This window comes from Ciconia boyciana, chromosome 16, assembly GCF_034638445.1.
Source record: "Ciconia boyciana chromosome 16, ASM3463844v1, whole genome shotgun sequence".
NCBI classification, from domain to species: domain Eukaryota; kingdom Metazoa; phylum Chordata; class Aves; order Ciconiiformes; family Ciconiidae; genus Ciconia; species Ciconia boyciana.
Genome location: NC_132949.1, coordinates 1,202,664 through 1,218,802, shown reverse-complemented (window position 1 = coordinate 1,218,802; position 16,139 = coordinate 1,202,664). Strand labels below are relative to the sequence as shown.

The 16,139-nt window shown below is 48.2% G+C and overlaps 1 protein-coding gene across 5 annotated transcripts in view; it reads right to left on the bottom strand.

Annotated features, from left to right (window-relative positions):
• The window catches only part of RPTOR (regulatory associated protein of MTOR complex 1), a 164,049-nt gene that overhangs the window by 4,041 nt on the left and 143,869 nt on the right, over nt 1-16,139 (bottom strand). For 3 of the 5 annotated variants that reach the window (XM_072880878.1, XM_072880880.1, XM_072880882.1), the window contains 6 exons: nt 15,029-15,076; nt 8,399-8,505; nt 3,764-3,891; nt 3,592-3,678; nt 841-957; nt 116-245 (listed from right to left, as the gene is read on the bottom strand). In XM_072880878.1, the coding sequence (XP_072736979.1) occupies nt 116-245; nt 841-957; nt 3,592-3,678; nt 3,764-3,891; nt 8,399-8,505; nt 15,029-15,076 (617 nt within the window). The remainder of the gene's footprint in view (nt 1-115; nt 246-840; nt 958-3,591; nt 3,679-3,763; nt 3,892-8,398; nt 8,506-15,028; nt 15,077-16,139) is intronic. The other 2 variants (XM_072880879.1, XM_072880881.1) reach the window with 1 other exon arrangement.

Here is a 16,139-nt window from a genome sequence, read left to right as displayed (position 1 = left end):
CTAGGCTGGGGTAGCATCTCTCTGTGCTAGAGGAGTCTCTGCGCCTTTCCCTCTTCCAACACAGACGTTAACTAAGAAATGCAAATTCCAAAACCCAAAACCAGAGAATACAGACCCAGTGAGGATGGAAAGCCAGGCAGCTGATGGCTCCAACTCTTTGTCCCATAAAACCATCGTAGTATTTGATATTGTTGATCAGCTCCCCGTTTCCATTGTAGATTGCAGTGAACTGATTCATTGAGCCACTGGAAGGGAATCAAAAGAACATGGTGTCACTGAGAATGCTGCGGGAACAACAATATTGTCGCCTACAGCCCCCTCTTCAGCTGTGACCTGAGCTGTTATCAGACTAGTGTGCAACGGTCCTTGTAAGTGGGGAGACTGACTTTAACTGTACCATGGCAACCTCAGTGCAGAGGGATTTACAGAAAGGCTGGAACCACCGTTACTGTTACACTGCAGGACCGAGACAGAAAAACACGAAGAGCTGATGCACACACTCACTGAGAGCAGATCCCCCAACAACCTCCAGGATACGTGGCTGTGGAACCGTTGCTGGTCCCCACTCAGAGCCCAAAAATACACATGCTGACTCTGAAAGGGGATCTGACGTAGGAGTGTAAGACCGTACACCAGCATTTTAAGTCACCGGTGCAGAGGTTTCACTAATGCATGCGAGGGATAAAATTCCTGAGCTGCAAACATGGGAAAGAAGCTGCACTGTTTGTTGTGAGGTTAAAACAAACAACAAAACCAACAAAAAACCATGAATGATGTCTGCAGAGACAAAGTGTCCTCTCCGTCCACTCCAGGGATGCAGGAGATGAAACTAAAACTTACCATGCAAAGAGGTTGGCTTGTGGGTGAATGTCAAGGGCCGTCAGCCCTTTGACTATCTGAAGGACCTTCATGGACTCCGGCATCCGGGGGTCAAAGAACCGCACATCTCCGTTTACACTGCCAACACATGAGTTTCACGTCAGGCTGTACACAAACCAGACCCTAAAGCCCAGGAAATCGAGCCCTATGTCTGTCTGTGAGCTGACCGCCTTGATCAGAGAAGACATGCACCCTGGCCTTCTCCGTCAGCACGGCTGAATTCCCGCTGATGTCACTGATATTTGGTACGCGTTAAGTGCTGTGCAAACAGCTCTGCCTCTGCCCTCAGGAGTGATCCATTATTACTGTTATCGCTTACAGCTCAGCGCCGAGTATAAGTGCCTTTACTGTTATGTCATACTCAATGTACCAAGCTGCATGTCAGACCCAAATTCCTTCTCCTTTTCACAGGAGGAAATTGTATCAGGAAACCCTAACCAGCTGGGATCTGCTGGTACCATCCATTACGCCAAATGTCTGGACACGTGCACAAGCCCTTGCTGCCCAAGGTACTCTGTGGCCCAGGCGTAACAGACCCTGCTACCGCTCAGGCGCTGTGTCAGTCCTACTAATGACCACACCGGGGAAGAGACGGTGGGGAAAGCAGTAGAGGCAGTGGCAAGATAGTGTGCTTAGGAGATCAAGCACCTTTCAAACACAAATGGTTTCCTTTTGTTAAGTGATTTCTCTCAAATACATTGGTAGAATCACGCCTGGTAGATGTGAAGTGGGTGCATCTTTTCCTACAGCCCTGGAACCGAGGACTGAAGATTTTGCTATGGTACATCTGCTCTTCTGAGCTCCTGGCAGGAGACTGGTCAACTGATGTACAGGAAGACAAACAGAAAAGTCTCTTACGGAAACTAAATTCAAAATCAACTCATCCGATCTTATTCTGCTGGCAGCAGAAGTAAGGCTTTTGGCACCACAACTTTTAAAGTGTTATTTTTTTTTCCAAGTTGCTGATGGCCACACGGCTGTGAATTACCCTATAGAGTTAAGAACAACGAAAGCATTAAGAAGCATCTTGCCTTCGGTTTCTTTACCTCTGGAATATCTAATACTGATCAAAAGGTTGTTATACAGGATTACTTATATCATTATAAGAAGCTGCAACTCCAGCTGTCACATCATTAAATTCAAGACAAATTAAACTTGAGGTTGATTTAGATCCTAAAGACTAGATGGAAATACTGTTTGAGAGAGATCCAATACACAGTAAATTCATTTAAAGCTTTGAACCTTAATAAGACTTGAAAATGGTTCTGAACGTATTGGAAGACCATGTAGAGCTTTACAATGGAAGTGAAGTTCTGCGATGAGGGACCCCATAGGAAAACACAGCCCAGCTGAACAGTAACAGGCAACAACAAGTCAACAACAGCTAAGCTACTAAACCAGGATACTCAGAAGGTGTTTAAGGACCTTTTCTAGCAACGCTGTCAGCCTGATAAAAGCAGACCTGACGGATAATTAGAAGCGCTGTGGCAGCACTAGCACATAGATCAAAGCGGCTGAACACGATATCACGTGGTGAACCAGCACTGGCAATGGAGAGCCGCAGGATCCGGCTCAGAGTCACCAGCCCTCTGGTACAAACTCCTGCCTCTGGCCCAGGGAAAAAGTTGCTCTGAGGTTCAGAGAACTGCTGCACAAGCCAGACAATGCCTTCAAGTTTTCCAGGTGACAGCTAGACCAAGACCTCGCTATGTCCTAACATTTTTCTTGGATCTTGCTGTCAACTTGAAGAAGAGAGTCAACTGGAGAAACCGAGAGCAAGGTGGCTTGTCTCAACAAACCGAGTTCCTTTGGGATGAGACCAGACCTGTCTTTTGAAGCACAACATTTTCTCGTGCCTCTTCAATCCCTAGAGAAAGCACCACGTGCTGAGAAGGGCACTGAGGAGAGGGAAAAAACGAGCCTTCAGACCCAGGCCGGCCAAGCGCACAGGCCTGACCCCTGGGATTGTTGAAGGAGATTACAGAAAGGAAGATTAAAAACTCTAATATGTGAGCTCGACAAATCTGGCAGCTGCATCACATAATCCCCCTTCTGAAAGTCTTAATACATTTTTGCTGGCCCATCCCCCACCTCAGGAATGTTCTGAATCCCAGAAAATTATGTTTTGTTTTCATTTTGTAATCAAGAAAAAAGAGCCTCTTTGTGTGCAAACAGTGGCTTTGTGACAATAAATTATATTCTGCTGTTCTTTAATGGCCAAATAAGTATATGCTGCTCTCTCTGCAGTATTTACCAGGCAGCAGAAATGGATTTATGTGTAGAAAATTGCTAGACAGCAAAGTAATCCTGCACAGCAATATGCCCAACAGATGCAACATCAACCTTCCTTCTTGTGTTCTCTCTCAAATGACCCCACGGAGATGTTGGCAATAAAGAAGAACAACCATAAGATATACTATATCTAGCTTAGGTTTCTGGTTCACTCGATTCCTCCCTCACACGCCTCGTGATAGTGATTTCAGCAAAGACGCCTTCTTGTTTACTCTCAAACCTCACTAACAGGCTTCCAAGGAAAGCTTCACATTTCTTTTTGCCTTCTCTCCACCAAGTTTGGAGCAGGAGTTAGTTACTGAAGCAAATGTCAAATGAAAGAGCTTTACCCTCTTAGCTCTTTTTAAAAACACCAGAGGCAGATTTTAAATAGAAACTCTGTTTAAGAAAATCAGCTCCAACAGTAAAAACTCTTTTTACCTGACACTCATGATGTTGCCTTCAGGATGTTTCTGCAAGTATGCTTTCACCACCCAGGCTGTGTGCTCTCGGTAGGTCATGACACGGCTGAGGAACAAGTAGAGAAACGTTTTGAAGGGAAGGAGGAGGAAGCGCGAGGATCCCACCGAACCCAGGAAGGACGGGGAGTTACCATTCACTCAGGGCCATCCTCCTGTCAAACACACGGATGGAGCCATCGCCCAACCCCGCCACAATTAAGGAACGATGAGAATCACACGAGAGGCTCGTCACGCAGCTGTCAGCTCCGGTGGGGATATCCTAGGGAGAAAGCAGACAAAAGGCAAGCTGAGACCATGATGTGTCTTCAAGTCTAGAGCCCCAAAGAGAAGGCACTAGAGTCAAGGTGCTAAACCAGATGGACCCTCTGTCCTCCTCCTCTTCCTTTCCCCACTCTGTAAATCAGTCCAAAACTAAACCAGAGTTTCCACCTGTCACTCAGAACACCGTGACACTGTGCCGGTGAGAAGTTTCCCGTCAGGCTCCCTGGACACGACCAGAAACAACGGGGCGGTGACCCTGGGGCCGACGGTCACTGCCGCTGCCGTGTGCCGGAGCCACAAGTCCCACAGATCGACCCAAAGAGCCAGGCCCAGAGGAGGAATTCCAGCAAAATCAGCTTCTGCAAATCATTCAGCTTTATAAACCCAAATGAAGACAAGGTCTGTTTTGGGAAGGAGAAGTTAATATTATTGTCTACTAAGAATATCTAATTAGTTAAAACAAATGGCCAGAGGAGTTATTTCTCCATAAACCATCTTTGTTGTGTACAAGTTCTAAATGCCATTGGAATGGCAGGAGGGACTGTATGTATTTAGAGGAGAAGAGTCATATAAGACAAATACACCTGTAGAAGGCAAAAAATCGTAATGGCGGATATAACGGCACATATAAAACCAAACCTACAGTACGCTCTAGGTAATTCCACCCATGCAAAAACAGGTACAGAGCTGGGAGGTATGAGCCCTTTTGTGCATCAAATCAACACCCAAATAAGTCCTAGGAAGTTATTTAAACGCCTCTTGTAAAAGAAGCTTTTTTTCTTTTTTTTTTTTTTTTGTCTGCCAGACAAAAAAACATATTGGGCCCCTGGAAACAATGATTTTACCAGAAGGTAGTTCCTTGTACCCAGAATGGCCCCAGTTATCATTAATGAAGTCCATTTCTTTCAGTTTCTTTTTATTTTTTCTTTTGCTTTTTAAACGCTTAGCTCTCGTCCTCCTTTCATCATCAGGACCACCGCTACGCCCCTGCAGAGCCCCCGCGGCCGTTGCAAAGGGGCCAAGCTCAGCAGACGAAGCGTGCCCTTCCCCGGCGGCCGCGGGCAGCAGGCGGTGGTGCGGAGCCTCAGGGCTCTCGAGCGTCGTCAGAGCGGCCACGTAAGGCTGAGCGCGCAAAATGAGCTGCCCGGCTACGACACAGCGCCGGAGAATTGCTTACGCAAGATCAAGCGAGCCAGTGCTGTGCCACCTATCAATCCCCGCTTTAGGACACGTGACAAGTAGATTCAGGTTATCTCATTAGATGCCAGACGCTGTGTTTATTAAAAAAATGACATGGAAAAAGAAGACCGGAGCTTGCAAGGACAGCTGTGCTGGCAACGCACGCACTCTAACGCTGCTACTTTCCCCCTTTTTTACTTCTTATAAGCGAAAGAATTGCTTGGAATAACGTCTGCGTCTGTTATGAGAAAAAAACATTTTCAATTAAAACAGGTAAAAAAAAACCCTAAGCAGCACTGAAAAAGTAGGATAACAATCAGGAGGCACGTTAGAACTGCATTAGCTAATTTCACACTTCAATCCTATTTTTGCTTCTGTGCGTATTCACCTTGCCTAGCTGCTATTCACAGCCTCAGCTGAGCGAAGAAGCTGCTGGCTAGAGGCACCGACAACCTCCAGGGCTGTTCTCAGCAGCTCTTCTAACTGCCTAAACCCAGATCCCGTCTTTGAAGCAGGAACAATCGGCAGAAGTGAAAATGAAGTACTCGTTTCTTCGGCTCCATCCCAAGTGCTTCCAGAGGTACGCTTTTTGTAGTTCAAAGAGTGGGAAGGCACCTTTATTAGCTTGGATTACATAGCTTCGCTGCTCTTCGTGCTGAATTTCGCTTGTCCAGTGTTCCCGAGTCGGGCAGCTTCAATCACTTGAATTTCAACACAACCAATCTTTGCAATTAAAAAAAAGCAACGTGTTTTTAGGTACTTTCAGTGCAACCGTTAATCATCACAATTTAATCATCGAATGATTTGGGTTGGAAGGGACCTTAAAGATCATCTAGCTCCAACCCCCCTGCCATGGGCAGGGACACCTTCCACCAGACCAGGTCGCTCAAAGCCCCGTCCAACTTGGCCTTGAACAATTCCAGGGATGGGGCAGCCACAGCTTCTCTGGGCAACCTGTGCCAGTGCCTCACCACCCTCACAGTGAAGAATTTCTTCCTTATATCTAATCTCAATCTACACTCCTTCAGTTTAAAGCCATGACTCCTTGTCCTATCACTACACACCCTTGTAAAAAGTCCCTCCCCATCTTTCCTGTAGGCCCCTGCAGGGACTGCAAGGCTGCTGTAAGGTCTCCCCAGAGCCACCTCTTCTCCAGGCTGAACAACCCCAGCTCTCTCAGCCTGTCCTCACAGGAGAGGTGCTCCAGCCCTCTGATCATCTTGGTGGCCCTCCTCTGGACTTGCTCCAACAGCTCCATGTCCTTCCTACGTTGGGGGCCCCAGAGCTGGACGCAGTGCTCCAGGTGGGGTCTCACCAGAGCGGAGCAGAGGGGGAGAATCCCCTCCCTCGACTGCTGGCCATGCTGCTTTGGATGCAGCCCAGGAGACGGTCGGCTTTCTGGGCTGCAAGTGCACATTGCCAGGTCACGTTGAGCTTCTCATCAACCAACACCCCCAAGTCCTTCTCCGCAGGGCTGCTCTCAGTCCATTCTCCGCCCAGCTCGTATTTGTGCTTGGGATTGCCCCGACCCAGGTGCAGGACCTTGCACTTGGCCTTGTTCAACTTCATGAGGTTCACACGGGCCCACCTCTCAAGCCTGTCAAGGTCCCTCTGGATGGCATCCCTTCCCTCCAGCGTGTCGACCGCACCACGCAGCTTGGTGTCATCGGCAAACTTGCTGAGGGTGCACTCGATCCCACAGCGCCGGTCCCAATACCGACCCCTGAGGAACACCACTCATCACTGGTCTCCGCTTGGACCTCGAGCCGTTGACTGCAACTCTTTGAGTGCGACCATCCAGCCAATTCCTTATCTACCGAGTGGTCCATCCATCAAATCCATGTGTCTCCAATTTAGAGACAAGGATGTCATGTGGGACAGTGCCAAATGCTTTGCACGACGCCAGTTGCTCTTCCTTTATCCACCAACGCTGTAACCCCACCGTAGAAGGCCACCAAATTGGTCAGGCACGATTTGCCCTCAGTGAAGCCATGTTGGCTGTCACCAATCACCTCCTTATGTGCCTTAAGGCACTATCGCTATGTGCCTTAGCATGGTTTCCAGGCGGATCTGCTCCATGATCTTGCTGGGCGCAGAGGTGAGACTGACCGGCCCGTAGTTCCCCGGGTCTTCCTTTTTTCCCTTTTTAAAAATGCGGGTTATGTTTCCCTTTTTCCAGTCAGTAGGAACTGAATGAAAAGATTTTCACCTCCTGAATTTTGCTGTTCCCTAATTTACATAGAAAAAATAAGACGTGAAAGTAATTAAGATTAACATAGGCTTAATTATCCTGCATTGCAGGGTCAAAGTGTCGTAATTAATGTTCATCCAAGGGTAATTAATTTCTAGAAGCTTTGAAAACTAGTATTCCTTTTTTCTCCAGCCTGGTGACTCCATTCTTGCAGACCAGCTGCTGCTTCTTATAATTTCTGAGAAACTTTCATTTGATTAGGATTGACATCAACGCTTGCAGCGTCTTTTCCCCATTACACTACGCAGAAAGTTACGTACGACTGAAATACTGCTTTCGTGCTGCCTCGTTTCAGAGGCGAGATGTGAATACCCCAGGGTGCCCCAGCGTGCGGGTCTGCAGAGCTCCCCAGGAAGACGTGGGGATGCCGAGGGAGCTGCCAGCAGGCTCGCAGGCATCTTCATCCTTTGATACCAGGGCCGGACAACACGGAGCAGACTTGTGACCTGAGTCAGACTGGCCAAAGGCAGCAACGATTCCACTGGCCGCATGGCACCAGTGCATGGTTAGGAAACGCTCGTGTTTCTGTCCTGCTGAGCACTCAGGTCCTGACTCGGGAGCGAACTGAGCAGGTATGTAAGTGCTCTCTGCGTGGATGCAGCTTTCCTGAAAACAGACCCGTGGCTGGTAGGTACAAGAGCAGCATTGCTCTGTAATTAGCTCTATGTGCGTCCCAGAGAAGCAGAGACGGCAGCAGTAAGTCAGAATGCTCCACCACTGACCCAACTCACCACATTTCCTCAAGAATTTTTACACTATTTCAATTACATACTAATTACATGCCTGCCTCCTGGTGCCTGCCTCTGGATTTCACAGGCTCACCTTTCCCAACCACTGCTGCACGCTGCCCAGAATAACAGCAGCAGCTTCCAGGAAAGACCTCGCACACTCACGAACCGCGTCTGTATTTTTATTTATCTTGTAGCGTGACTCTGAAGCAGGGAAGCAGAAGCTCCAGAACCTGTCATCTCTTCACAGCCGAGTCTCAGATGCTTTGGCTGTGCACAGGGTAACTCACTGCACGGGACGTGCTCTGGGAGGGAAAAGGCGAACGGGACAAACACACAGATGTTACCTGTACTTTCATTTCCCGATCGGTGTCCCAGATTCGGATTATCCTCACATCTCCCGATGTCATCAGGAGCCCAGTTTCTTGTTCCCAGTCGACTACCATTCCTGCTCCTAAGATAAAACACAGGCAGGGCGTGCAAATTACTCTCCACATCAGCACAGGCAGAGCTGCACTAATTAGAACACCGGCTTTCGTGACCTCATGCTACGGAACCTATCATTATTAGAGGAAATTTAAAATTACATACACACACATCCATAGGTCCACCAAATGGGATCAAGTCCGCTAGTCCTGGATTTGAGTCCAAAATCTGTCTTTGACCCCTTGGCTAGCATAAGTGCTTAGAAAAGCTGAGGTGCAGCTGGCCCCCGCAGGCAGGTGAACACAGCCGTCCAGGGACATTGCCGAGCTACTGGGGACTTCCAAGGGAGTCTTAATAAATTATCCACCACTTTACGAGAACATCGGATTAAATAATGATTGAAGTAGACTAAACTGGTGACATCTCACACAGCAAGACCTGAGAGCCTCTGGATTACCATGACTCCTCATTCTAATAGAAATACGTGGCTAAGGGGAGATGTTTCTAAACAAGGAATAGCAAAGTCATTGCTGCGAGATATTGAATTAAACAGCTTAGCAGGAGTAAAAACCAATTTGCTATACAGGCAGATAAGGAGGGGAACATTCTGCAATTACACTAGCTAAAATACATTTACCAGAGCTTTTGCTCCTCATCTTTGAGGGCATAAACTGATTGCTAGGTGAAGTTTAGAAAAACATCCCATCCATGCTGTAAGAGAATTACAAGGGATTTTCTATCCCCAAAACACCTGACACGGGCACCTCCTTACAGACAGGCTGGTGGACTGCCTGAACTTATATCAACTTTGCCGGTACAGCAATTTCCAGAGAAGAAGAAGTGTATGTCACCTCCTTTCCCAGCTGGGGGAATAAGATGTCCAAAAGTCATCAAGCAAGTTGGCTCTCCTAAGCACAGAGCACACAAGCATCAGAACAAACCAGGTACTGGGACCTGGGAAATAGCTGGCAATGAGACCCCTGGTTCGGCAGGGGAAATCCCCGAGGAACGAGTCTTGTACATTTAATTAGTAGGGACTTCTTTGTACCTGTGTGCTGCCTCCACAGTACAGAAAGGTTTTGCTTAAAGCAGAGCGCTGTACACCAATTATCTTTGGCTTTTTATGCTGCAAAGACTGACCAACCCCAAATCTACGGGTTTTCCAGGGAGACCCTTATTCATACATCAAAAACACAAACAAAAAACCCCAGGAGCGCTACACGAGGAAACCAGACAAGAACTCCAGGTTTTGTGTTTGTTTCCATCTCCTCGGGCAGGGCTCTCCCTTCGGCAGCGGCAGAAGCAGCATCCTCGCCTTGCAGAAGCAGCGGTTCATCCTCTCGTCCATGCCAAACTGAGGCTTTGGTGCTGAGAAATATTTTATAACCACGTGCAACCCGGAGTCAGAAAGCACTCCGCAATGCACCAGGACTGCAGGCTCCTGCTCAGAGCCATTCGCAGCCGCCTTCAGTGGGATTCCTGTATTTCCACTTCACAACTTGCTTGTCCAGAAGGTACAAATGTGAATTTGTCTCAATTTATTGCTAGGAATTAGCCCCAGCAGGAAATCTAAACCTACCCCAACGTGCTCTTTGTCACCGAAGGGCTGTAAGTACTTTTTACCAGACCAAACACCTTTACAGGGCACGCAGGAAACAACAGAGGCATCCTATAAACACCGACTTTTCTTCAAAGATGATGAAATGACCTTGTTTTGCACAGATTCAGATAAAACATTTTGCCCATCTCCCCTTCCTAAGCATTGCATCCAAGCCGTTTCCTGATCTTGCTGCATGCTACTGAGAAGATTACTGACGTTTATTGACAGTCCGTCATCTTACTGCAGGAAATTCGGGACTCTCAGCTAAGCTGAGAGCTTGCATCTTTATCTTGCGAGTCAAATGGGGTGTTACTTCAGATTGCCTGGCAGCTCGGAGGGCTGCGAGAGATCCGAGGCAAACAAGCAGGCAGTGATTTAGATGATAAACATCACTGAAGTGTTTTCATTTGTCATCTTGTTTATGGCCCATGTGACAAGACAAACCTGGCAGGCTGAGACAGATATTGCCATTACCATCACTGATGGAGTTAAGCAGGCAATGTGCTCTTAGGCAGTTTTAAAGCTCCCAATTTTCCAGTTACATTCCCCAGTTTGAAGACAATATTTTTCTTCAGTTTGATCAGTAGCAAGCCCCCAGCCTCCTGCGCTCCCGGGTGTCTTTTCTGTGGAGGGGGACAGAGAGGGTGAATTCAGAGCGACGGCTGGCGTTTCCGGTGCTTGTCTTGGCGTATCTGTCGGGAATCCAAGCACTGAGGACGTTCAGCGATGCCATCTAGGCGGCTAGGGAAAGTTCCACTGAGGGAAGCAGCTCCAGAAGGGTTTCCCTTTACGTAAAATGGTGCAGAGATCTCCCATGAGAGATGACCAGAGAGAAAGGACAAGGGTTCACCCCGAACCCGGAGCTGACAGAGCCCACAGGTGGAAAGAAAGGAGGGAGGTGATGTCGGTGTGTGGTGCGGCTCCTGCCTTTCTTATAAAACTTAAATAGTCCATATAAGCGATAACCTCTGCTCTCTGGAAGAGGGAAGTGCAGCATTTGGATCATCCCATAACAAGGAATCTTCCCTTTCTTTCATCAGCCGTCTTATTCTCTCAAGAAAACAGGAAATACCTTTTTTGCCGCTTCTGATGCGCAGCGCTCGCGGGTGGACTAGGCAGTCTCGGAGTACAGGACACTCGTACTGCACCACGCAACGCAGGCATCGGAAATAACAGAATATTTGCATAAAAGCCGCAGCCGAGGAGAACCCCCGAGGAGAACCTTCCCACTGGGAGACGGGGCCGGCTCCATCTGCAGCCCCGAATGGCGGTGGGCCCTGGCTGCAGAGGTCGAGCCTGTGCCGAGCAGCAGCCCCGGGCTGGGGGGTCCGCTCCCACTGCAGCCCCGGCCGTGCCCTGCCAGGGAAGTGGGTGAAGGAAAGGGGGAAAAGGGACCCCAGGATGCGGCTGGGAATGCTAAACCACAATTCAAATGTGCCTGAAAAGAAGAAAAGCCTTTGTACATAAATTTAAGTCGTTGGCAAGCGTGTAACAGGGAAGGCTTCCTCTGACTGTGAAATGTTAAATTCAAAGATGACACTCGCAGTACGAAATGAGACATAAATAGCTGAACTATTTCTATGTAAGAGCAAACATTTTCAGGGTGGAAATGATACAGTATTGGCTCATGTTTATATGTTAAATTCCTAGTATTTTGGGATGAGAAGCAAACGTGGGACTTAATACTAATTATAATTTCCTTTTTAATTAACAGAGGTCCTTCTCCAGGATGTTACAACCGAGACCGCAGTTCACCTGCTGGGTTTTGGCTTGCACGGTTGGCATCGAAGATGCTTCTCAGCCTCATGCTGGCAAAAAGATAACGTACTCTGCAAACCCGTGCAACCGCAGCTCCTTGCCCGAGCCACGCAGCGGGGTTTTGCATTACCCATTTTTGCATTACCCCATTTCCAAGCTCCCACCTACTTACAGAACCGGGTAAACAGGGGCAATGCCGTGACACCAATGCAAGCACCTGCTAAAGGCCAGTACTGAAACCATGGTACTCTCAGAAGCCAACGCATCGCAGAAACAGGCATCCTGGCAATACACTTCTTTTAATGCATCATTAATTAAGATTACAATTTTCCCATAAGGAATGTCACGTTCTCAGATAATGAGCAACAAATCTTCCACAGCTCAGGAAAAGAAATTTTTAAAGGTTTGTGGAGGGTTTTTTTGTTTGTTTGGGTTTTTTGTTTGTTTGGGTTTGAGTCTTGTAACACAAGTACTTGCAGTTCTGTGTGATGCGAGTTTATATACAAAGCAACACATACCAACAGCCGTTCTTGAAGCTGTAACTTTCTACGGCTGTTCCCCCAGGATTCCCCCTGAGCAGCAGATATTTGTCTGGATGGGATAGTTCCTTGTATAAATTTCAGCAAACAACACTGGTGTTGAAAGCAGCTGCATTCCAAGTGTCTGCACTTATTTTTAACGTCACTGGAACGCGGCCAACCCGTATTTGGCATTTCAATGAAATCAGGAATACCTACATAGCACACGATATAAAAGCATCTCGGATTCTGACTGATGATTTTTTAATCATGGGCCCTCCTGGTTGAGCGATGAGGCGCATCAGTGCTTTAATTTCCAGGAAGCAGTGGGAGGGTTGTATGACCTCACTCATCATTAATTTCTACAACATCCTTTCAAAAAGTGTCACTCTTCTTATGCCAAGGACTACGCGCAGCAAGGGAGAAGAGTAGCTGTGATGCTGGGAATCCAATTAAAAGACAAACCCCTGGAGCTGCAATTTCTCCAATTATTTTATTGCCATAAAAAAATCTGACCAGAAATAAGATGCTTCTCCCAAACTTCTTATTCCTAAAGGACAAGATACCAGCCCCCTGGGGAGATGTAGGAAGACTCACTCTACTTTTCTCTCTCCCTCTTGTTCTCCAGTATAAACTCTGTTTGCGTCCGATCATTTGATCAGCTCCTTTTGCAGGTCAGAGCTCTCCCTCTGCCAAGGCTCCTCTCTGTCGCAGGCTGCCCCGCGCAGCTCAAGAGCCTGCAGCTCCCCATGAAACTTCCCTCCCAGTAAGCTGCTACCTTTTATTTCTAAGAAGGCCCCGAGGCCGCCTCTCCACCCTCTCCCATCTGGATTGCTGACTGACAGCCAGAAGAGTCAGCAGTATCCAAAGCAGAGCCGAGCCTCCAGAGGACAAGGTCCTGTTTTTCTGCGGAGCAGGTATTTGACGTCTTTCACTTTGTTTCGGAAGCCCCAGGAGAGCAGGAAGGAAGCAGGGAACTGGCAAGTATGTGCTTATTTTTTCTTGCTTGGCACCAGTATATATTTTCTCGAGGTAAGAGAGATTATGGCTGTTTACATATCAGCACCAACAACCCCCATGAGGCAGCGATGGATAGAGGCGGGCACAGGTCAGATGTATATTCTCTTGTTAACACCGTCTCCTTCTTCGTATCGCACACTCGGTTACGCCGAAGGGAGGTAATGCAGCGGCGTGCTGAGACACCCCGAGAGAGCTCTGAGGGAGCAGGAGGTGAAGCAGCCTGGGCAGAGGGTCACACTAATGCATCTCGAGACGCCCGCTAGCTCAGCTGCCTTCACGATGCCGAACGTGCGGCTGCAGACTTTGCTCCATGCTCACACGAACTTTAGGGATTCCTGGGAGGACTTGCGCAGTGGCCTGATACGACCTAGACCATTAAGCCATTGGTCCTTCTCTCTAACTTAACGCTGATCTGCAATACAGCAGTGCCCAGGGATTCCTGCCTAAAACCAGCACCCACCTTTTTCTCGGTAAAAATTCCTCACAGAAGCCTATGCAATGAGAACAGATTTTCTGTGCTTTAGTGACAAAACTAGTACATTTTATCTAAATATTGCTGATGTATTTTTCTGTCAAGCAAAGAGCTAATCTCATACATTTTCAAGACTTCTTCAGTGGGAGAGGAGGAATCCTTTTGCTGCATTTTTCACTAGGAGAACGCCTGGCCGGAAAATGCTGGTGAATGATTTTTATTGATTCACAATTATTTGTGTGCTTGGGACAGAGTGCGATTGCTTGGCATCAGCAGTATTGATCCAGCGAGGGAGTGGCTGGTATTTCCTTAAACTGTTCGGATGCCCGGTGTACTGAGCGGGGAATCCCTGCAGCCAAGTCTCGCTAATTTTAGCCTTTCCGTTTGCCAGTGGGTTTTTGAGTTTTTATCACTCAGCAAATATTAATAATGGATGAATAACCCAAGATGACTATGTCAACATTAGCGTTCATGGACGTGCATACACAGAAAGATGCCCTGACACGTTAGCCATCTGTCTCCCCGAAGACCTCGGCAGCAGAGGAGGGGGCCAGGCTCCAGAGCAGGCACCGAACAGTCCCAGCTTCTACAGATGGAGGCTGGGGAGTTCGTTTACCTTCCTTCCACGTGAAAGAACAGAATTTGTAAAATTTATTAGGCATATCCTTGCCAGAAGTCCACTATTCTAAGCCACCTGGGAAAGATTCATCAGCTTCTCCTTTTCACATGGTCCTTATAGCAAAAGTGTATTACAAACAAACCCCAGTAAAATCCCCATTAGCTTAACGGTGGTTCATGTTTGGAACCTGTCATTCAAACCCTTTTGTCCAAGGATGCTTTGAAATTTTCCTGGAAAGCGAGTCTTGTACATCCCACCCAAACCTCGGCTCACTGCAGAAAGCTGAGTATGGCATGAAGGTGCCCGCTTCCCAGCGGCTGGCTACGCTCACCTAGAGAGCACAGACACCCTCCCTGCGTTTCTCACCGCTGTTACGGACACAGACACGAGGCAAGGAATGGGAGAGGTAGAAGCAGCAAAGCTTTCCAGGAACCACAAGGACCCAGCAGTCATTCAAACAATGCCAAAACCACCAACCAACCAACCAGTCAACCAACCCGAAGCCAGACGAGGAGGTCCTTCCCACCCCAGCTGATCGTAGGTAACAGGAAAGAAAGCACTCACCTCCCTGTTTACTTCTGTCAAGATAGATTGAAACCCTTCGGGCCAGACCTGTGAGAAGACAGGGATTAAGGGGTTGATGCTAAGGGTAAGTTGGTCAGCCAGAGCAAAAATAAATCTTAAAAAAGGATTAGAAAAGCAACTCAAATTAAAGGAAAGAACATAAAAGAGAAGCAGAAGCACCGAGAGCAGCACATGCCTCCATCCAGAGAGCAGGCACTAGTTCAGTCACAGCATTCCCTGGGAAACCATCAACGGTGGCGCTTGTCACGTGGGAAGTGAGTATTCTGGCTGGCTGACAGCACAGATTTGACATTTCTTCTTGAACAAGGAGACTATCCTTTGCATGATCTGGTCCCTGTTCTGAAGTAAAATGCATCAGGAAGCGACAGACAGAAATCCAAATAACTCAAGCACAGAACACAAGGCTTCTGCCATGGAAGGTCTGGGCTCCCCGCAGCGAGTGCCGCTGTCCCGGGGACTCCTCTGCCCCGTGCTTCAGGGGATAGCTGACCAGCACGCCCAGAGTGCAAACAACTCATGGGTGCTCCATTTAAACAACCCTTAAGCTAGCCCCAGACACAGACTAGTTTCTAGCCATTAGGCAATCAGAGAGCACTGCGGCGCGGCAGGGAACAGGGAAGTGAGAGGCACCTTGGGACCAGCCTGGAAAATCTTGTACAGGGAGCTCCAGGTATTCGGGAAGAGACCGGGCTGAGCCCTTCGGTCCTCCCCTGGCACCCCTGTAGAAGTGATATACTGGTTCTCTTTGCTGAACTGGAGAAGGGAAAACAACGCAGGCATCTGCGACAGCACCCGAGGAGCTGGGGAGGGAACAGCTGAGCAGACGGCGTCTGGTCACTGTGATGTAGCTGGTTACGCTTCTGTATTTTTTCCGAATTCCAGAACTGTAATGCTTTAAAGGACAAAGCCATTCTGACCAGAGGATCGTGGCTTGTTTCCCTTTGTCACAAAGAGACAATACAAAACACGGCAGTTTTGCTCAGAAGCACGAGCATGGCCACTTCTTGTAAGAGCCAGCCCGAGAGCTGGGCGAGCCAGCCTGCCCCGCAGCGCACATCCAGAGCGGCTCCAAACCGAGCTCTTGCGCAGA